At 42.5% G+C, this 22066-nt stretch overlaps 1 protein-coding gene across 3 annotated transcripts in view; it reads right to left on the minus strand.

The window, feature by feature from the left end:
* Positions 1 to 1968: 1968 nt before the first annotated feature.
* Positions 1969 to 22066, minus strand: part of LOC121578720 (chemokine-like protein TAFA-2) — a 171231-nt gene continuing 151133 nt past the window's right edge. For all 3 annotated transcript variants that reach the window (XM_041893107.1, XM_041893105.1, XM_041893106.1), the window contains one exon: positions 1969 to 2811. In XM_041893107.1, coding sequence (XP_041749041.1) covers positions 2800 to 2811 — 12 coding nt within the window. In that variant the 3' untranslated portion in view covers positions 1969 to 2799. The remainder of the gene's footprint in view (positions 2812 to 22066) is intronic.

A 22066-nucleotide genomic window follows, 5' to 3' on the forward strand; every position in this document is an offset into this window, starting at 1 on the left:
CTAAAGTGTAGTTATTTAAAAAGTTTATTCTCTCTAGGGGTGTTATTCCTCGCCACTGAACCTTTACTGAGCTGTAATCTCTAAATGCACCAACCCACCACTTCCACACCTACAGCTGTTACACAAGTCAATTTACACTTCATCAAATATGTCCCTGATGTATCAGATGCTATGGCATCTCTAATGAATTTGATAAACACAGACATACATTAATTTCCATAAATATGTTCACCAATGCATGCCCAGGAACCATCTGTGAATAACAGATATATGATATACATGTCTCAATTATCCTTATCATTACAGCAGAAGCAGAACCCCACATTATAAGGTTACATATAATAACATTACAGGGTCTGCTGGTGTTAGGTAAGCCATAGGAGCATAAATCAGCACAGCGCCACCTGTGTCCTCCGTATATCTGTGCTTCCTGTCAGCTGCCTGCTTGCCTCTAACCTGTGTTTGGTTTCCACAGGCAGGGGAATGGAGCTGCATGTTGATAAGGATATCAGAAATGATAATGGCAGTATATATCGGTGTGGAAATGGAAGGATGTGCCATTCACCCTTACCCCCTACAGATTATGGCTGTACCACAAACAGTCAGACGGTACAGCAGGCAGGACTGAGGCTAAGGAGGACTAATCCTGCTATATTGCGGCTGGGCTCTCTCTCTCTCTCTCTCTCTCTCTCTCTCTGCCCCATCTGGTTCCACCCCCTGCTCGAGACTATGAGTCCTGAATTCCATAGCTGGTTTATTTTCTTTAAGCTTTTAATGACGTGCACTAACAATGCTTTTGGGATTTCTCACAGGCGGCTTCCTAACAGGAAATTGCTCAGAAGGTAAAAGTATATTTGTGCAAAAGGGCTTTTGTTTATCAACTTTGGAAGAAGGCAGGGTAATGGGGACTCAAGAAATGCCAGCAATTGTTTTAAGAAACTGACCATTTCAGTTGGTTGCCCTTTTTTTGACAATAAAGGTGTACTAATACCACTGCACTGTGGGTGGCTCAAGCAGCAGGACCAGATTTCTGGTTTACTATTTTACAGCAAACTATCCTTAAAGAAATAAAAAAATGTAATTGCCATGCACATTTCATCATAAAAAAAGTGTGCAGAGTACCATTTATAGTCTAATCGTGTCCACTAATTATTTGATGGGTATAGAAATAAAAATACTGGGTTGATGGTATATCAACAGAAAATTATAATTTGGGTCCATCTCTGGATTTTGCATTGTTGAGACCGGAGCTCTTTGATGAACACAACTCTACATTAATTCTGAGTGCTTTTCCCCTTCAATTATTCCACTATTTGCAGGACTGGCTAATTGTAGATTAGTTCCAGTGTGGATCCTTGGAAAATTATATTATGCTAATAGCATTACCCTTGCCTTACACAAGATATGTCCCACAGAGGCTGTCTGGGACTGTGACACCGATGTAAACAGGATTTTTTTGGATTCACCATCTGAATATAAATCATTTAATCTAAGGGAACTAATGCATAATGCTGACCTCTGTGACAGTTCATGGTTTCCCAAAGAATGAAAGGATTTGAGCTTTAGCAGTGGGAGAGGTGCTATGACGTCAGTGCAGTAGGGTTGAGTTTCACACACGTCTTTCCTTTCCACGCAGTTCATGGTTTTCCATTCTGACCTCTGTTTTCAAAATGCATCATCAACCTTCATGACAGGGCAATGTAAGAATTACCACTTTTAGTGTTGTTGTTATCAGGCCTCACAGTAAGTTTGGCATACAGTATTGTGCTGATATAGCTCAAACAAGTGCTTGTAATGTGGCGGTTGTATGCACAATTTGGTGTTGAATTTCTTTGATTGTTATTTTGTCTGTACATTATTTGGTTGTCTTGTAAAGGTGACATTGGCGATTTTGTAAAATGAATTGAGTTGTAGAGACATTTGAAACTCTGATACAAAACCAAACCCTTTCTCGATTCAGTGACATTCTTTTGACATAGGTTTATTGAGATAATACTGACACTTTTACTCAATGTTGGTCACCAGGCTTTTAAAAACATATTAAAACAGTTGGAGTTCAGCTTATGTCATTTTAATTGGTTTGTGGAAACCATGGTGCCTTTAATTCAAGCACTGCAACATAGTAGTTAGTACTGTTTTACACTGTGGCATCTCCTTTGATGTCTCAAGTCTTCAAAAGCAGACCTGACAGTCCAACAGAATCACTAAAATCGAACACTTAATACTTTTAAAAAATCCAAAACCTTAAAAAGAAGAGATGTCTGCTTCATAAGGTTAAAAATAAATGGATATGCTTATGATCTAAATCTCGAACACAAACACGTTGTTTTGGAGTCATTAAGCTCTCTGTGGCAAAAAGAGGAAAAATATTTGAAAATGTCATGTCTCATGTTTCGCATTAAGGTTTATCTTTCTTGCATAATCCACAGTTTTTGTTTTTACTGAATAAATACCTTGCAGGTTTGGATTTCCTACTGTAGCAGTTCATTGGAGGAAAAAACATAAACAATAATGTCTAGGAATCGGATCTAATCAGTAGTCCAGTAGTCTGGATAGGTGGTTCTATGGGATCTAATCAGTAGTCCAGTAGTCTGGATAGGTGGTTCTATGGGATCTCCGAGTCAAGTCTCTGCTCTGCATCCATTCAGTGGAATTTCAGTGTTTCCTTTTTTTCCCTTGCTGGTCCCTGGTTCCATCCCCAATCCTTCAATACATAGTCTTCACATCCAAGAAGTCCCTGTGGTTTCTGTCAAGGAAGAGATGACTGATGCCAAGTCTTCAGATCCAGGACAGACAGCACTATCGTGTGACCTGTAAACAGGGGAGATAGCAGGGTGTTAGTTAATACTAATGGACAACGCTACAGATTAAACTAGGATTTGGGGCTATTTATGACACATGGCAGTGCGTAAAAACCTCAGTCAAATCTGACCCCGCTGCTGGACTACAAACCCATGATAAGAAGATTGAGTGATTAATTACACAACATGGATGGAGCGTTGTTTATTCCAAAATATCCATCTCTAAGCACTAAGCACCACACCACACTGCCTATTACTGTGTAAATGTAGGTCTGTCTTATTGTGTAGATCAATCTGTCAAACGTGCTGCATACACCAGGCTGTGTTTGAATCCCCAGCAGTCACGACTATCACTCACCTGTCCTAGGGTGTCTGTGTATGTCGGAAGTGGTACATTAGGTCTGGTAGGTCTTATATAATGAGATGTACTGTACATACAGTAATGGTGTAGATTGATTTCAAAACATGATGCACATGATTCATTTTGACACCCTGCTAGCATAGGTATTTCACTGAATATTAATCCAAAGGGCCCTCACAAAGTACAGCAACTATGACATGTGCCATCTTTGCTGTTATCATGGTCATAATAGGAATGTTGTTAGTTGTCCTCTCTTTGGTGTTTTGCCCTGTAAGTAGAACATGCTAACACATGTAGGGCCCTATTTGAATAAAAAAATGGTGTTATAGGTTTGGGGGTCATAAATATTTTAGCTATTTTCACAATCGGAATATAGGCGCAGTAGCTGGCAGTGGGGTGAAAGGGCTGGGTTTTGATGAATTAACAAGTTGTGGGTATGTCGAGGTTCGACCCCTCACTGGCCAATCAGAACGTGCTCCATGGCTAAATATGTGGTTGCTTCAAGTTGTGTATTTACGGTCTTTTATGTATTGCGTTGTCATCAACTCCAATTCGAATGTTAGTCCGTTATAGCCTAGTTTGTTAAATACCTTGCCTCATATTTGCTAAATTGTTTGTTGAACATGTTTGTAGTCCACGTTGTTCTAATTGCATTGCTTCAATCTGGAAATACATTGTTAAACATAGGCTATAGCATTCACACTGATATAGGGTCTAGGACTACTGTAAATTGTAGTTGGGACATGGACATGCCAAACGTAGTCAATAAACTAGATTAAATTCACTAGGCTATTGATAAGGCCTAAAAAGACAGTGTATAATTCTAATAAAATTATAATAAAATGAAACAACTTGTTTTAAATAGCCGATGTCTAAATAGAGTAACAGGCACCATAATTGCTCCTGTGGGCGTATAATACAGACAAGGCAACTTAGACTATCGAGGGTTTTACGCACCGCCCACATTTTCACAGGAGCTGGACAAAGATCCAATGTAAAGAGAAAGGGTGAATAACCACTCACAGTTATACTGCTTCCAAATGTATTGTTTTATAAACATCATGGAACCATTTTACAGATCATATTTGCACTTCTCCGGAAATAGCAGATGAAATTGCATTGCATTCGAGCCATATACATTTCCAACATAAACCAATGGACGGTGAATATTTCTAATAAGTTTGGTTTAAAAAAATGTTTTATTATATAAACAAAATCAGTTTTTTAAAACAACAACAATATTTCTAAATAGGATCGGGTCAGAAGCTTGATATTATAAATCGCATCTCTCATTCCATGAGCATAGGGAAATGTGTGCACACGTAGGCCTAAGGGCTCTTCAGCAGGAGGCTTGGATGTTTGTCCTATCCATTGAAGATAATTGAGTAAATAGCATACAGTAACCCTACAATAGGCCTAGTTATAACAAACATGTAGCCAATCTTCATCAGGGGTGGGTTTGGCCAGGGGGGTAGGCCGTCATTGTAAATAAGAATTTGTTCTTCACTGACTTGTCTAGTTAACTAAAGGTTAAATAAAACTGATTTTTTTTATTTTTTGGGCTTCAACATGGAAATCATCGTCTGCACAGATTGCATTCACATTTCGAAAAATGCACTGTATGTTTGAGCCATGGACAATTGGACATTCACCAAACGTTATAATAAGATTAGTTTACCATCGCCGTTGATATGGCATGTTAGTGACTTTGCCACGTGAAAGGTAAACAAATGAACAGGGAAATAGCCTAGTCTACAAGCGGATTCAGCACCAAGGACAGCGATCGGAATTCCCACGATTTGACGGTTAGTCCAACAGGTAAAAGTGGAAGATGCAATTTTATAACCAAATGATAAAGGAAAAACAATAAGCCGTCTATTGTAATAACTTGATGTTCCTAAACATACTTCCTACAGTCACTGACACCTTTCATTCAATGGGCATTGCACATAGGCGTTATGGGTCCACAGAAGCTGCATGGACAAAAATAATATCCAATATAAAGAAAAAACGAGAATGTCTGTTAACTGTTTTGCTGCTCCTGATATTTTAATAAAGCATTGGTTATCGGCTACTGATTAGGATACTGTGAGCCTCCGCTGGCAAAATTGATGCGATAACCAATTGCGTTACCGCTAAAACCAGCTTTTGGTAAGTCTTAAATATCACCAGTAGTGCTGTTTGAAATTGGCACATTGGTGCATGTTTTTAAGGACACACTTTAAATATTTCCACCCTCCCACCTCAGCACAAGCGAGCTGATATAAGACAGGTAAATTACCAACCCTGGCGTTAGAGCTGGAAAATGCCAGTGTGCCAGTTTTTACATGACGAAATTGCAAACTAACGTGTGTTTGACACTAGCGCAGCCTTAACAGCAGCCGAAACTAGAGCTCCTAGTATAAATAATTATAAGTGGGGCTTGTTATCAGAGAGTGGCACAAGCATGCATAGGTGTTCCTATTTGTGTCTGGGCACCTATTAGTGTCATTCAATTAGCTAGTGGCAGGGGCTCCATGGTCTTGGCCTGGAAAGCGGCACAGAGTCAGGTGACATGAGGTGTCAGTGCCACACAGCACACTGTTCCAAGGTATGCCTCATCCCAGTCGGCCCATGGAGGGTCTCACTCTCTAACAGACTTCACACACAAACATCTAACATCTAAAAATACATTGGCCTGTCATTTTCTGTTCCCGGGCACTGAAACAGGGAACAGAAGATTCGCCCCTCACTGTTTCAGGAGGCACAGTTTAATCTTCACATGGCAGTGACACTCGTCAGGATGCTGGTTGTGTGTATGTGCGTGTGGAGAGGAGTGACTGTGTGGTTTGGTTCCATTCCAGGAAGTCTTCAAACAGAAGAGGCTCAATGCATACAAGCCGGCAGGTTATCCAGTCTCACCATTAGCTACACCAAAGATTGGCAAAGCATGTCTCCTACAGTATAAAGCTACTAGAAGCATTAAATGCCAACAAAGTGGATAAGTCCTGACTTACAACCCATAACGAGTAACCAGACCCATAAGACAACAAAAGGTGTTACATATTCTACGTCAATTGTTATATTTCTATACTGCTATATATTGGAATTCTAGTTATATCCATGCAATATGTGATCAGATATGAACACCTTGAGAATCATATAATGAAATGAAAAACAATTTGCATGCTAGTTATGTGAGAGCAGTTTTGGGTGCTGATGTGAGGGTTTTGTGGAGGAGACCTGGGTTATCAGTGGGCGAACACACAAATGGAAAGAAAAACAAAAGGAGGTTTTGATGCTTAAGCTGTGTAGGCCTATAAAGGGATAAAAGACCACACTTGACTAGGCAGGCTCAAACTAACCCGATTCAAAGCTTCACGGACAAACAAACAAATGCTTACCACTGATAAAAAAAATATGATAAATTCACCACTGATTCACCACTTATTGGACTTTCTGCCGGAATCACTGGACCCTAGCGCCGGATCATCGCAACCAGCTAGCTAGCTGCAACCTGTTGTTGGCTGATTACCATTGCCCTATAGCAAGCACCAGTTAGCCTTGAGCTAGCCTCAGGCCCATCTCCCGGCTATCTACCTCTCTGTCAACCGGATGGGACCTCCTAGTGTTGACACTGAGCCCCGCCGATCCAACACGACTGGTCTGCCGACAAAATATCCTGATGTGGTTTCAACAGGCTTCCCGTTGCGACGACCACGAAGATCCATCTGCCAGCCCCGGCCCGCTAGCACACGCAAACTACAACTGTGCTCCCTGCTAGCTGTGCTGAAGCACCAATTTGAACTGCTCTCGGACTCACATATTGCTGTTCACTGGACCTTATGATCACTCAGCTGCACAGCTGATGCCTGCTGGACTGTTCCTTTACACGGTACCCTGTCCTGTTTATTCTGTTTAGCCTTAGCCCAAACGTTATCGCTATTTCCAGTTGTTGTCTTAGCTCTCTCTAATAACACCTGTGACTGCTTTATGCCTCTCTCCCATGTCAATTATGCCTTGCCTATTGCTGTTTGGGTTAGTTCTTATTATACAATTTCACTGTAGAACCCCTAGTCCCTCTCAAACTGCCTCAAATAGTTCCTTTGTTCCACCCCCCATACACGCCGAGACCGGCTCAATCGGCTCAATCGGTGCCTCCAGTGACGCTATCTCTTTCATTGTTACCCAACGCTTAGGGTTACCTGAACTGTACTCATATCCTTCCATATCCTTATCTGTACATAATGCCCTGAATCTTTCCTACAACGCCCGGAGAACTGCCCCCTTTATTCTATGTACCCAATGCACTAGAAGACCAGTTCTTAAAGCCTTTAGTCGTATCCTTATTCTAGTCCTCCTCTGTTCCTCTGGCGATGTAGAGGCTAACCCAGGCCCTGCAGCCCCCAGTATCACTCCTACTCCCCAGGAGCTATCATTTGTTGACTTCTGTAACCGTAAAAGTCTTGGTTTTCTGCACATAAATATCAGAAGCCTCCTTCCTAAGTTTGAGTTATTCACTGCGTTAGCACATTCCGCCAACCCTGATGTTCTAGCAGTGTCTGAATCCTGGCTTAGGAAGGCCACCAAAAATTCTGAAATTTCCATCCCCAACTATAACATTTTCCGTCTAGATAGAACTGCCAAAGGGGGGTGGAGTTGCAATCTACTGTAGAGATAGCCTGCAGAGCTCTATCATACTATCCAGGTCTGTGCCCAAACAGTTTGAGCTTCTACTTCTAAAAATCCACCTTTCCAGAAATACATCTCTCACTGTTGCCGCTTGCTACAGACCCCCCTCAGCCCCCAGCTGTGCCCTGGACACCATACGTGAATTGATTGCCCCCCATCTATCCTCAGAGTTCGTACTGCTTGGTGACCTAAATTGGGATATGCTTAACACCCCGGCCATCCTACAATCTAAACTAGATGCCCTCAATCTCACACAAATTATCAACGAACCTACCAGGTACAACCCTAAATCCGTAAACATGGGTACCCTCATAGATATCATCCTGACTAACTTAGCCTCTAAATACACCTCCGCTGTCTTCAACCAGGATCTCAGCGATCACTGCCTTATTGCCTGCGTCCGTAATGGGTCCGCGGTCAAACGACCACCCTCATCACTGTCAAACGCTCCCAAAAACACTTCAGCGAGCAGGCCTTCCTAATTGACCTGGCCCAGGTATCCTGGATGGATATAGATCTCATTCCGTCAGTAGAGGATGCCTGGTTGTTCTTTAAAAGTAATTTCCTCTCAATCTTAAATAAACATGCCCCATTCAAAAAATACAGAACTAAGAACAGATATAGCCCCTGGTTCTCCTCAGACTTGACTGCCCTTGACCAGCACAAAAACATCCTGTGGCGTACTGCATTAGCATCAAATAGCCCCCGCGATATGCAACTTTTCAGGGAAGTTAGGAACCAATATACACAAGCAGTTAGGAAAGCAAAGGCTAACTTTTTCAAACAGAAATGTGCATCCTGTAGCACTATCTCCAAAAAGTTTTGGGACACTGTAAAGTCCATGGAAAATAAGAGCACTTCCTCCCAGCTGCCCACTGCACTGAGGCTAGGAAACACTATCACCACCGATAAATCTACAATAATCGAGAATTTCAACAAGCATTTTGCTACGGCTGGCCATGCTTTCCACCTGGCTACCACTACCCTGGCCACCAGCTCTGCACCCTCCGCTGCAACTTGCCCATGCCCCCCCCCCGCTTCTCCTTCACACAAATCCAGACAGCTGATGTTCTGAAAGAGCTGCAAAATCTGGACCCCTACAAATCATCTGGGCTAGACAATCTGGACCCTTTCTTTCTAAAACTAGCCGCCGAAATTGTCGCAACCCCTATTACTAGCCTGTTCAACCTCTCTTTCGTAACGTCCTGAGATCCCCAGAGATTGGAAAGCTGCCGCGGTCATCCCCCTCTTCAAAGGGGGTGACACTCTAGATCCAAACTGTTACAGACCCATATCCATCCTGCCCTGCCTTTCAAAAGCCAAGTCAACAAACAGATCACCGACCATTTCGAATCCCACCGTACCTTCTCCGCTATGCAATCCGGTTTCCGAGCTGGTCATGGGTGCACTTCAGCCACGCTCAAGGTCCTAAACGATATTATAACCGCAATCGATAATAGACAGTACTGTGCAGCCGTTTTCATTGACCTGGCCAAGGCTTTCGACTCTGTCAACCACCGCATTCTTATTGGCAGACTAAATAGCCTTGGTTTCTCAAATGACTGCCTCGCCTGGTTCACCAACTACTTCTCAGATAGAGTTCAATGTGTCAAATCGGAGAGCCTGTTGTCTGGACCTATGGCAGTCTCTATGGGGGTGCCACAGGGTTCAATTCTTGGGCCGACTCTTTTCTCTGTGTATATCAATGACGTCGCTCTTGCTGCTGGTGACTCTCAGATCCACCTCTACGCAGACGACACCATTTTGTATACATCTGGCCCTTCATTGGACACTGTGTTAACAAACCTCCAAACAAGCTTCAATGCCATACAGCACTCCTTCAGTAGCCTCCAACTGCTCTTAAACACTAGTAAAACTAAATGCATGCTCTTCAACCGAACGCTGCTTGCACCCGCCCACCCGACTAGAATCACTACTCTCAACGGGTCTGACCTAGAGTATGTGGACAACTACAAATATCTAGGTGTCTGGTTAGACTGTAAACTCTCCTTCCAGACTCACATTAAGAATCTCCAATCCAAAGTTAAATCTAGAATCGGTTTCCTATTTCGCAACAAAGCCTCCTTCACTCATGCTGCCAAACATGCCCTCGTAAAACTAACTATCCTACCGATCCTTGACTTTGGCGATGTCATTTACAAAATAGCCTCCAACACTCTACTCAGCAAATTGGATGTAGTCTATCACAGTGCCATCCGTTTTGTCTCCAAAGCCCCATATAATACCCACCACTGTGACCTGTACGCTCTTGTTGGCTGGTCCTCACTACATATTCGTCGCCAAACCCACTGGCTCCAGGCCATCTATAAATCACTGCTAGACAAATCCCCGCCTTATCTTAGCTCATTGGTCAACATAGCAACACCCACCCGTAGTCTGCGCTCCAGCAGGTATATCTCACTGGTCATCCCCAAAGCCAACACCTCCTTTGGCCGCAATTCCTTCCAGTTCTCTGCTGCCAATGACTGGAACAAATTGCAAAAATCTCTGAAGCTGGAGACACTTATCTCCCTCACTAACTTTAAGCATCAGTTGTCAGAGCACCTTACCGATCACTGCACCTGTACACAGCCCATCTGAAATTAGCTCGCCCAACTACCTCATCCCTATATTGTTATTTATTTTGCTCATTTGTACCCCAGTATCTCTATTTGCACATCATCTCTTGCACATCTATCATTCCAGTGTTAATACTAATTGTAATTATTTTGCACTATAGCCTATTTATTGCCTTACCTCCATAACTTGCTACATTTGCACACACTGTATATATATGTATTTCTGTTGTATTTTTGACTTTGTTTTGTTTTACCCCATATGTAACTCTGTGTTGTTGTTTTTATCGCACTGCTTTGCTTTATCTTGGCCAGGTTGCAGTTGTAAATGAGAACTTGTTCTCAACTGGTTTACCTGGTTAAATAAAGGTGAAATAAAAAATAAAATAAAAAAGCACAATCTTTGTTATTTTGATTTATATTTTGTTCTCTACTTATCGACTGTACAGATTTCATTATATTTTAGGGATTCTATACAGTGAAATATAGTCAATTATTGGCTTGCCTACAGAAGTTGTGTTCAGACATTGATTTGAACATCCATAAACTAGCTTGCTTCACATGTGTGTATCTTGTCTATCTGTGAAAGCTGTAAAGGAGTCATCAAAAGGTGGAGGATCTCATTCCACAGTCTTCACTGGTGCCCTAAAAGAGTCAATCTCAGCTTTCAGACACAGCCTAATGGGCCTTAAGAAACAGATCAATGATCGATACAGCGATTTAGGGCATCTTTCAGGCCATATATCGACTCCCTCGGTATTGATAGAAATACCAAATGGTATATTTTATCTCCCTAACTATTAAAAGGCTGTATATTAGCCATACTCAACTGGCGGACCGCTAATTGTTTTTTGGGGGGGACTCAGTCAGGCTTTCCAAATGTGGTAGTGCATGGGCAGTTATCCTCTTGGTATGTCATTCACTGACAGACATTAGACAGCTATTTATAACCTGTCAGAAATGTCCAGTTGATTAGCTAGCCCATGTTAGCTAGGCAGGTAAGTTAAGCTAACCAGCTATCTACATCTTGTAGTTATCATGGCCAGATCACGTGCCAGGGGCCTCAACCCCCAGGGAGCTCCCATTGATTTTGTTGAGTCACTCAGGTATCATATGAACACATAAGACATGGCAAAATATGTAGAATTGCAGGAAATTAGCTTTAAAACTGCAGAATTTTCGCTCTGCCCCATGGTAAAATGTGTAGAATTGCAGGAAATAATCTTTAAAACTGCTAAATGTTCTCTAGGCCAACAAGAGGGGTGTGAACAATTTGAAAAGTTTGGGGTCCCATGGGTCGTGAGGTTGGGGTTTGTTACTACGCCGATAAATTACAATATCCATCCAGACCTTTGCCAATTTGAGTGACCGGACCTTCTCAAATAGTAGTACCCCTGCTGTATATTGTATAGAGTTTATAGGCTACCAGTGTTTCTATATGGTGTATGGGGGTCCATTTACAGCAGCCAATACAACAGTGTATTGTTATGTGTTGACAATGTGTAAACAAACAAAAAAAGTTTCACTAACACGGACAGCTTAATTCAATTGCTGTTAGAGGCACATTGTCTGTGGTAAAAATAACATGGAAAAGCTACTTTGTGTAAATGTTTGGTCTGAAATCGTTTTGAAAGGAGGATGTGATTTCACACGGCTTTGCATATTGCATCATACACATTTCTTTGGGCCCACATTTGCATATAGGCCTCATCCATTGCAATGGTATCATGGAATGGGATACATGTGGTAAACAGTTAGCGAAATTTACACTCGAACCCCCAGCGCTTAAAGGAAAACTCCGCCCCAAAAAAATATTTTTCGGTATTTGTTTCATTAGTCCATTGTTGATATAGTCCCAAAATGTTTTGCATGTCAGCAATCAAGTTTTCAACATATATACCTTTCAAAATACAGAAACACAGCCGGTACGATGCGTTTTGCATCATATGATGTGAAATGCATCACACCAGCTGTATTTCTGTATTTTGAAAGTTAAATATCTTGAAAATTTGATTTCTGACATGCAAAACATGTTGGGACTATATCAACAATGGACTAATGAAATAAATACTAAAATATCATTTTTGGGTGGAGTTTTCCTTTAACCCTCTCAAACCTGTCAAACATATTCATATCAAACTACAATAGGATTTGAATGACACAGTGGGATTGACACAGTAGTATCTGCACTAGCATTGAGTTCTCAACCATGTAATATCATGTGTGGCAAGGCTTACAATGAGTAAAAAGTCAGCTCTTACATTACAGTGGACCTACTGTATACAAACAACGACCATGGGTCCTAAGCTCCCGGCTTCATTCAAGCTATTCCACTCAGCTCTTAGTCCAAACACAGTAAGCCCTTTGTATAGGTCTTATACAACCTTAAATCTTCTCATCACCGACATCCAAGTAATTATCTCTAAAAGTAACATCATTAATATCTTCCTGTGAATTGACTCTGTGCCGCTTGTTATGTGTCATGTGTGTTGATTGATATGATGTGAAAGCGGGGGTGAGGGTATGACTGGTGACATTACTGACCGGCTTCTAACCCCTGCACTCTTAGAAAAAAAGGTGCTATGTAGAACCATACAGGGTTCTTCGGTTTGTCCTCATTGGGGAACCCTTTTTGGTGCTAGGTAGAACCCTTTGCAGAGCGTTCTACCTAAAACCCTTCATTTAGGGTTCTTCATATGAAATCATCTTATTAAATACTTCTTTCTTTACATAGTTGAATGTGCTGAAACAAAATCACACAAAAATTATCAATGGAAATCAAATGTATCAACCCATGGAGGTCTGGATTTGGAGTCACCCTCAAAATTAAAGTGGAAAACCACACTACAGGCTGATCCAACTTTGATGTAATGTCCTTAAAACAAGTCAAAATGAGGCTCAGTAGTGTGTGTGGCCTCCGCATGCCTGTATGACCTCCCTACAACGCCTGGGCATGCTCCTGATGAGGTGGCGGATGGTCTCCTGAGGGATCTCCTCCCAGACCTGGACTAAAGCATCCGCCAACTCGTGGACAGTCTGTGGTGTAACGTGGCGTTGGTGGATGGACCGAGACATGATGTCCCAGATGTGCTCAATTGGATTCAGGTCTGGGGAACGGGCAGGCCAGTCCATGGCATCAATGCCTTCCTCTTGCAGGAACTGCTGACACACTCCAGCCACATGAGGTCTAGCATTGTATTGCATTAGGAGGAACCCAGGGTCAACCGCACCAGCATATGGTCTCACAAGGGGTCTGAGGATCTCATCTCGGTACCTAATGGCAGTCAGGCTACCTCTGGCGAGCACATGGAGGGCTGTGCGGCCCCCTAAAGAAATGCCACCCCACACCATGACTGACCCACCGCCAAACCGGTCATGCTGGAGGATGTTGCAGGCAGCAGAATGTTCTCCACGGCATCTCCAGACTCTGTCACGTCTGTCACATGTGCTCAGTGTGAACCTGCTTTCATCTGTGAAGAGCACAGGGCGCCAGTGGCGAATTTGCCAATCTTGGTGTTCTCTGGCAAATGCCAAACGTCCTGCTTGGTGTTGGGCTGTAAGCACAACCCCCACCTGTGGATGTCGAGCCCTCATACCACCCTCATGGAGTCTGTTTCTGACCGTTTGAGCAGACACAGGTCATTTTGCAGGGCTCTGGCAGTGCTCCTCCTGCTCCTCCTTGCACAAAGGCGGAGGTAGCGGTCCTGCTGCTGGGTTGTTGCCCTCCTACGGCCTCCTCCACGTCTCCTGATGTACTGGCCTGTCTCCTGGTAGCGCCTCCATGCTCTGGACACTACGCTGACAGACACAGCAAACCTTCTTGCCACAGCTCGCATTGATGTGCCATCCTGGATGAGCTGCACTACCTGAGCCACTTGTGTGGGTTGTAGACTCCGTCTCATGCTACCACTAGAGTGAAAGCACCGCCAGCATTCAAAAGTGACCAAAACATCAGCCATTAAGCATAGGAACTGAGAAGTGGTCTGTGGTCACCACCTGCAGAACCACTCCTTTATTGGGGGTGTCTTGCTAATTGCCTATAATTTCCAACTGTTGTCTATTCCATTTGCACAACAGCATGTGAAATGTATTGTCAATCAGTGTTGCTTCCTAAGTGGACAGTTTGATTTCACAGAAGTGTGATTGACTTGGAGTTACATTGTGTTGTTTAAGTGTTCCCTTTATTTTTTTGAGCAGTGTATATATCATAAGGCCTTTCGTTGAGAGCCTAGTTATACCCAGTGCTTAATTTGAGCCAGATCCTGCCAGAACAGGATCCGGCACCTCTCCGTTTTGGACTGTTTCGTTCCGGAACCTATTTGGCAGGATCCGGTACCTCTCGTGGCATGCATGACAAATAATTGTCACTTTTTGCAATGTAAACATTTGAATAAACGTGATCAAAGTTCCTTCGATTTGCCTCTTCATTAATTATCCTGCCCCCCATCTCTCACATAACTAGAATAACATTCACTTTCTATGATCTCTCCCCCTCTGCTCTGATAGACATGAGCCTGCAACTTTCATCTCTCCAGCATTGCACTTCATCATTTATTTCCATGTAGAATCATAGCCGCGTGAAGGGTTCTGGAGGAGCTGCAGCATGCATGAGTTAGAGTACCGCTGTCTGTTCAGAAAGAAATGAAAGAAATGAAAGAAAAAATACAAATAAATAAGAAAGGGAAATCATTTGCAACAGGGGATAAATAGCTTATTTTTAAAATAGCCTAGGTGTAGAGTGTAGTCCAATAACAAGGCATAGCCTACAGTAAGGAACACGTAGAAAATCCGTCAGTGAACAACCAGCTTGCAGACAAAACTGGCCATTCGCAATATTTTAAATAGCCTATAATCGCGGGAAAACACAGGTTGGAAAGTAAATGGCTCCTGCTGAAAAGAGAAGATATTTGATCAAAATATTTGATCAACTTCCAAATATTGTTTTACAAAGTAAAACAAGAGAGAGGCTTTTGGCACGAAAGCATAGGCCATCATCAGCGAGTGAGCTGCACATCATTGGGAGAGTCAGTGAAACTGGAAAACATTTTTAGGACTATCATTTCCTCTTCACACACCTAGGCCTAGGCTAATGATGGATTCAAGACAAGGTCGTTTAAATTGATCTCAGATTCTCAGTTTGTCAGTGTCAAAGTAGCCTGTCATTTCAATCATTTGTGCGGTATTATGGTGCTTTCAAGTCAACTGGGAAATTATGACCAAATTATGAAAGACAAGCATTGTAATTTTGAATTCCGTAAAGTGAGTGTGGAAGAGGTGAAGAAATGATTGTTGTCTATTAACAATGACAAGCCACCGGGGTCTGACAACTTGGATGGAAAATTACTGAGGATAATAGCGGACGTTATTGCCACTCCTATTTGCCATATTTTCAATTTAAGCTATGTGGTTGACTCAACACTATCCATGTCAGCTACTACAGCGACTGAAATGACTGCAACACTTAACAAAGACTGGGTGGCAAGGAATAATTTAGTCCTAAATATTTCTATAACTAAAAGCATTGTATTTGGGACAAATCATTCACTAAACCCTAAACCTCACCTAAATCTTGTTTGAGCAAGTTGGGGTGACTAAACTGCTTGGAGTAACCCTGGATTGTAAACTGTCATGGTCAAAACGTATTGATACAACAGTGGCTAAGATGGGGAGAAGTATGTCCATAATAAAGCGCTGCTCTACCTTCTTAACAGCACTATCAACAAGGCAGGTCCTACAGGCCATAGTTTTGTCGCACCTGGACTACTGTTCAGTCGTGTGGTCAGGTGCCACAAAAAAATGAAAAATTGCAATTGGCTCAGAACAGGGCAGCGCGGCTGGCCCTTGTATGTACACAGAGAGCTAACATTAATGATATGCATGTCAATCTCTCCTGGCTCAAAGTGGAGGAGAGATTGACTTCATGACACCCATGCATACCCCACAAGACATGCCACAAGAGGTCTCTTCACAGTCCCCAAGTTCAGAACAGACTATGGGAGGCGCACAGTACTACATTGAGCCTTGACTCCATGGAACTCTATTCCACATCAGGTAACTGATGCAAGCAGTAGAATCAGATTTTAAAAAACAGGTAAAAATACACCTTATGGAACAACGGGGACTGTGAAGAGACACACACAAAGGTATAGGCACATGCATACGCACACATTGTGATATTGTTTTATGGTGGTATTAAACATGTTGTATTGTAGATAGGTAGTGGTGTAATAATGTTATATGATGTACTGTTTTATATTTTGTTTTATATGTAATATAAGTGTTTTAATATGTTTGGCAGCAGCTAATGGGGATCCCTAATAAATACAAATACAAATACAAATTCTGGTCGGAAAGTCTGAGCTCTAGAAAGAGGCCAGAGTTCCCCACTTCAAATTCCGAGTTGGATGATTGTTAAATAATAATTTTCCCAGTCAGAGCTAGTTTTTTCCCAATTTTCCAGTTGTCTTGAACGCACTGAAGTCAGAAGACAGAGATTTCCCAGCTCCGAGTTCCCAGTTGAACGCGGCATTAAAAAAGATTATGCCAAAGTCTCCAGTCATGTAAAATGACACAGAATTCAATGAAATGCGTTTTTAAAAGGCAAAAAAGTTTTCCAATGTCTGCAATTTCTGTAAGCGCCTATACTTCTCTATGCCACTACGCAAATGTGATACTATGCATGCAATGCTTTATTATAAAGGTGATTTTTTAAATAATACGTTCCGGTACCTCAGAGCTCACCAGGTCACCCCACTCTCGCTCTCACTTTTTGTTCCGGCACCTCCCAATTTACAAATTAAGCACTGGTTATACCCTAACACAGTGGTGTTAAAAGAAAACTTGGTTTACAGGCCACATCAGGCCTGCGAGTCCCATTATACTGACTTGCAAAGGGATGTATAATTCCTATTGGAATCCAGCTAGAATTCTGATATTCAACAAGAGAAATCACCCACAACCTGAATTCAGAATGACTGCCAGAGTAGGGAGGATTGAATATAGTAGTAGTAGTAGCCAAAAAAGTGTTAAACAAATCAAAATATATTTTATACTTGAGATTCTTCAAATAGCCACCCTTTGCCTTGATGACAGCTTTGCACACTATTGGCATTCTCTCAACCCACTTCACCTGGAATGCTTTTCCAACAGTCTTGAAGGAGTTCCCACATATGCTTAGCACTTGTTGGCTGCTGTTCCTTCACTCTGTGGTCCGATTCATCACAAACCATCTCAATTTGGTTGAGGTCGGGGGACTGTGGAGGCCAGGTCATCTGATGGAGCACTCCATCACTCTCCTTCTTGGTAAAATAGCCCTTACACAGCCTGGAGGTCTGTTGGGTCATTGTCCTGTTGAAAAACAAATGATAGTCCCACTAAGCCCAAACCAGATGGGATGGTGTCTCGCTGCAGAATGCTGTGGTAGCCATGCTGGTTAAGTGTGCAATGAATTCTAAATAAATCACAGACAGTGTCACCAGCAAAGCACCCCCACACCATAACACCTCCTCCTCCATGCTTTACGGTGGGAAATACACATGCGGAGATCATCCGTTCACCCACACCGCGTCTCTCAAAGTCACGACGGTTGGAACAAAAATCTCAAATTTGGACTCCAGACCAAAGGACACATTTCCACCGGTCTAATGTCCATTGCTCGTGTTTCTTGGCCCAAGCAAGTCTCTTCTTATTATTGGTGTCCTTTAGTAGTGGTTTCTTTGCAGCAATTCGACCATGAAGGCCTTATTCACAGTCTCCTCTGAACAGTTGATGTTGAGATGTGTCTGTTACTTTTACTTGGGCTGCAATTGCTGACGCTGGTAACTCTAATGAACTTATCCTCTGCAGCAGAGGTAAGTCTGGGTCTTCCATTCCTGTGGCGGTCCTCATGAGAGACAGTTTCATCATAGCACTTGATGGTTTTTGCTACTGCACTTGAAGAAACTTTCAAAGTTTTCCAGATTGACTGACCTTCATGTCTTCAAGTAATGATGGACTGTCGTTTCTCTTTGCTTATTTTAGCTGTTCTTGCCATAATATGGACTTGGTATTTTACCAAATAGGGCTATCTTCTGTATACCCCCCCACCTTGTCACAACACAACTGATTGGCTCAAACGCATTAAGAAGGCACACCTTTTAATTGAAATGCATTCCAGGTGACTATCTCATGAAGCTGGTTGAGAGAATACCAAGAGTGTGCAAAGCTGTCATTACATTTACATTTTAGTCATTTAGCAGACGCTCTTATCCAGAGCGACTTACAGTTAGTGAGTGCATACATTATTTTTTTCATACTGGCCCCCATGGGAATCGAACCCACAACCCTGGCATTGCAAACACCATCCCTGCCGGCCAAACCATCCCCTACCTTGGACGACGCTGGGCCAATTGTGCGCTGCCCCATGTCTCCCGGTCGCGGCCGGCTACGACAGAGCCTGGATTCGAACCAGGATCTCTAGTGGCACAGTTAGCACTGCGATGCAGTGCCTTAGACCACTGCGCCACTCGGGAGGTTATCAAGGCAAAGGGTGGCTATTAGAAGAATCTCAAATATAAAATATATTTTGATTTGTTTAATACGTTTTTGGTTACTACATGATTCCATATGTGTTATTTCATAGTTTTGATGTCTTCACTATTATTCTACAATGTAGAAAATAGTAAAAATAAAGAAAAACCCTTGAATGAGTAGGTGTTCTGAAAGTTTTGAATGGTAGTGTAATACAAAAAAAAATTACACACCAATTTGCTCACATTATTCTTGGCACATTTGACCCCCTATGCACTTTTTGCAATTTGTACAGCCCTGTACTGGGTTACCTTAACCCCTTAAAGTCGATTGACACTCCCTAGCGGTTTACAGTACCATGTAGCTAAGTCCTTGGTGAAAACATGTCACTGAGCCCTGTAGTCTAGTGTATTGGTGTATGGTGCCCCACTCCTACTGTCTCTCTGTGGGAAGTGGTGATGGGGAACATGGAGGGAAGCCCACAGGGTCCCCAAATCAAACAGAATGAGGTTCTGTCGAGCCCTACTGTAGTGTAGGCTTGGGCGGTATACCATTTATACCGTATACCGTGGGATTTGGAAATAGCCACAGGATATTTTTTCAATACCGTCAATACCCTCAAAACTATTCTTGGAAGTTTTTCCAATAAATGTGAATATTTGTTACTACTTTTTAAGTAAATACCTGCAGTCAACTTGTGCAATACGTTAGGAGATAAAGCAGATTGCGTTTTCTTCATTTCACCTGTCACATTTGTTTGACATTATGAAGCTTCCCTTGGTTCTCCTTAACAGTGGAGCCAGTCACGCGTTTTTTTGTAAATAGTACAACGGGAGAAAGTGGGAGCTGATGAGTCCAGCTGTGTATTTGATTTAATTAGCTAGTTAGCTAAGTAATCAGGAGATAGGGCATTATATAGTTTTAGCTTTCTGCCATGTTTGAGAAGTTAAAGAGCTTGGATGAGTTATCTGTACAGCTGCCACTGCTATCTTAATTTCCTTGAGTTTTTTCTCCTCTCCGTTCTTGGCCCTAACGGTAATCAAATTTGATGTCTAGATGGGATACAGCTTTTGTCAAATTGGCGTCAAAAGTTTTTAGCAAACCCTAACATTTTTCCTTACCTTATCATAATTCTCCTAACCTGCTACTTTAATTATCTTAATCTGCTGCCTAAATTCTCATAAACCTGCTACGAAAAGCCAATTTTGACAAAAGCTGTGTGCCTCAGGGCTAGTGCTGTTCTTCCTTCAGAGAAGCATGCATCAAAATGTTGTTCATTTACACATTGTCTCTCGTTCACATTTGCTTGTAAATGTCCAAACTCACCAAAAATGACATTCAGTAGCTACTACCTACACTTGTATAAATGTATGAGCTGGATTGCCTGTCTTTGCAATTAGTTTATATTATTTTGTGCACGTTAGCATATTTAGCTAGCAGCCTCTACGGAAATGCAGTAGTACTTGTGCTAATTTTGTTAGCATTCTACATAGTAATAGACTACTTTTTAAGCGCCTCATTGTGTACTAAAACGGCAAATCTTAAATCTGGGGATGAGAGAAGGACGGTATGATGATATAAAATCTGGACGAAATGAAACTCTGGGTACCGCCAAACCCTGCACCCCAGGTCGCCTGCCTCAACGCCTGCCTGCCTCTCTGCCTGCCTCTTTGAGAGAGAGGGGGTATACATTATTAACCTGGCTAAAATAAATAATGGAGAAGGCAGCTGAAGTACAGGCATTTGGTGAGTCAAACACCGGGCCGTGATGGATGGCTCTGGGCCCACTGTGTCACAAACAACCCCCTCCTAACCCACCCCACCCTCACCCCAAAGCACAGACACATATCATCTCTATTCATCTCTGGAAGTCACCATATCCCGCTCTGAACATCCACCTGCATGGCTCAGCTTCTTCATGGGCTGTTTGTTTGTTGTTGAGGTTTTTTTTCTTCTCTTTTTTGCCCATGTTTTGTTTCCTCACTGACTCTTTTGAAGTTACATCCAAGACTACTCAAATTATTTCAAAGGCAGGCCCCGACCCAAGCCTGTTCTCTTATCCTAGTGCCAAATGCAGGTTGGTCAGATGGAAGCACGAGAGTTCACTGTACACCGATTGGCAGGCAGGAAGGGATGTGTAAGGATAGTGTTGTATCTCCTAGGTGGGCATGTTTTCAGCCCCTGTAGGAGCTGGGAAATACAGTAGTCTTAGTCTTAGATGTGCATTTTCTATTATTGTTAATCTTCATCACCAGAGCCTGCTGTCAAGCTGTCACACACACACTATATATATATATATATATATACATACTATATATATATTAATATATACACACACATATATATATATATACACACACTATATATATATACACACTATATATATATATATACACACACTGTATATACAAAAGTATGTGGACACCCCTTTAAATAAGTAGGTTAGGCTATTTCAGCCACACCCTTTGCTGACAGGTGTATAAATTCAAGCACACAGCCATGCAATCTCCACAGACAAACATTGGCAGTAGAATGGCCTTACTGAAGAGCTCAGTGACTTTCAACGTGGCACCGTCATAGGATGCCACCTTTCCAACAAGTCAGTTCGTCAAATTTCTGCCCTGCTAGAGCTTCCCCGGTCTACTGTAAGTGCTGTTATTGTGAAGTGGAAACGTCTAGGAACAACAACGGCTCAGTGGCGAAGTGGTAGGCCACACAAGTTCACAGAACTGGACCGGCGAGTGCTGAAGCGCGTAGCGCATAAAAACGTTTGTCCTTGGTTGCAACACTCACTACCGAGTTCCAAACTGCCTCTGGAAGCAACGTCAGCACAAGAACGGTTCATCAGGAGCTTAATGAAATGGGTTTCCATGGCCGAGCAGCCGCACACAGGCCTAAGATCACCATGCGCAATGCCAAGCGTCGGCTGGAGTGGTGTAAATCTCGCTGCCATTGGACTGGAGCAGTGGAAACATGTTCTCTGGAGTGATGAATCATGCTTCACCATCTGGCAGTCCGACAGACAAATCTGGGTTTGGCGGATGCCAAGAGAACGCTACCTGCCCCAATGCATAATGCCGACTGTAAAGTTTGGTGGAGGAGGAATAATAGTCTGGGGCTGTTTTTCATGGTTCGGGCTAGGCCCCTTA

The sequence above is a fragment of the Coregonus clupeaformis genome, chromosome 12 (genome assembly GCF_020615455.1).
Source record: "Coregonus clupeaformis isolate EN_2021a chromosome 12, ASM2061545v1, whole genome shotgun sequence".
NCBI classification, from domain to species: Eukaryota; Metazoa; Chordata; class Actinopteri; order Salmoniformes; family Salmonidae; genus Coregonus; species Coregonus clupeaformis.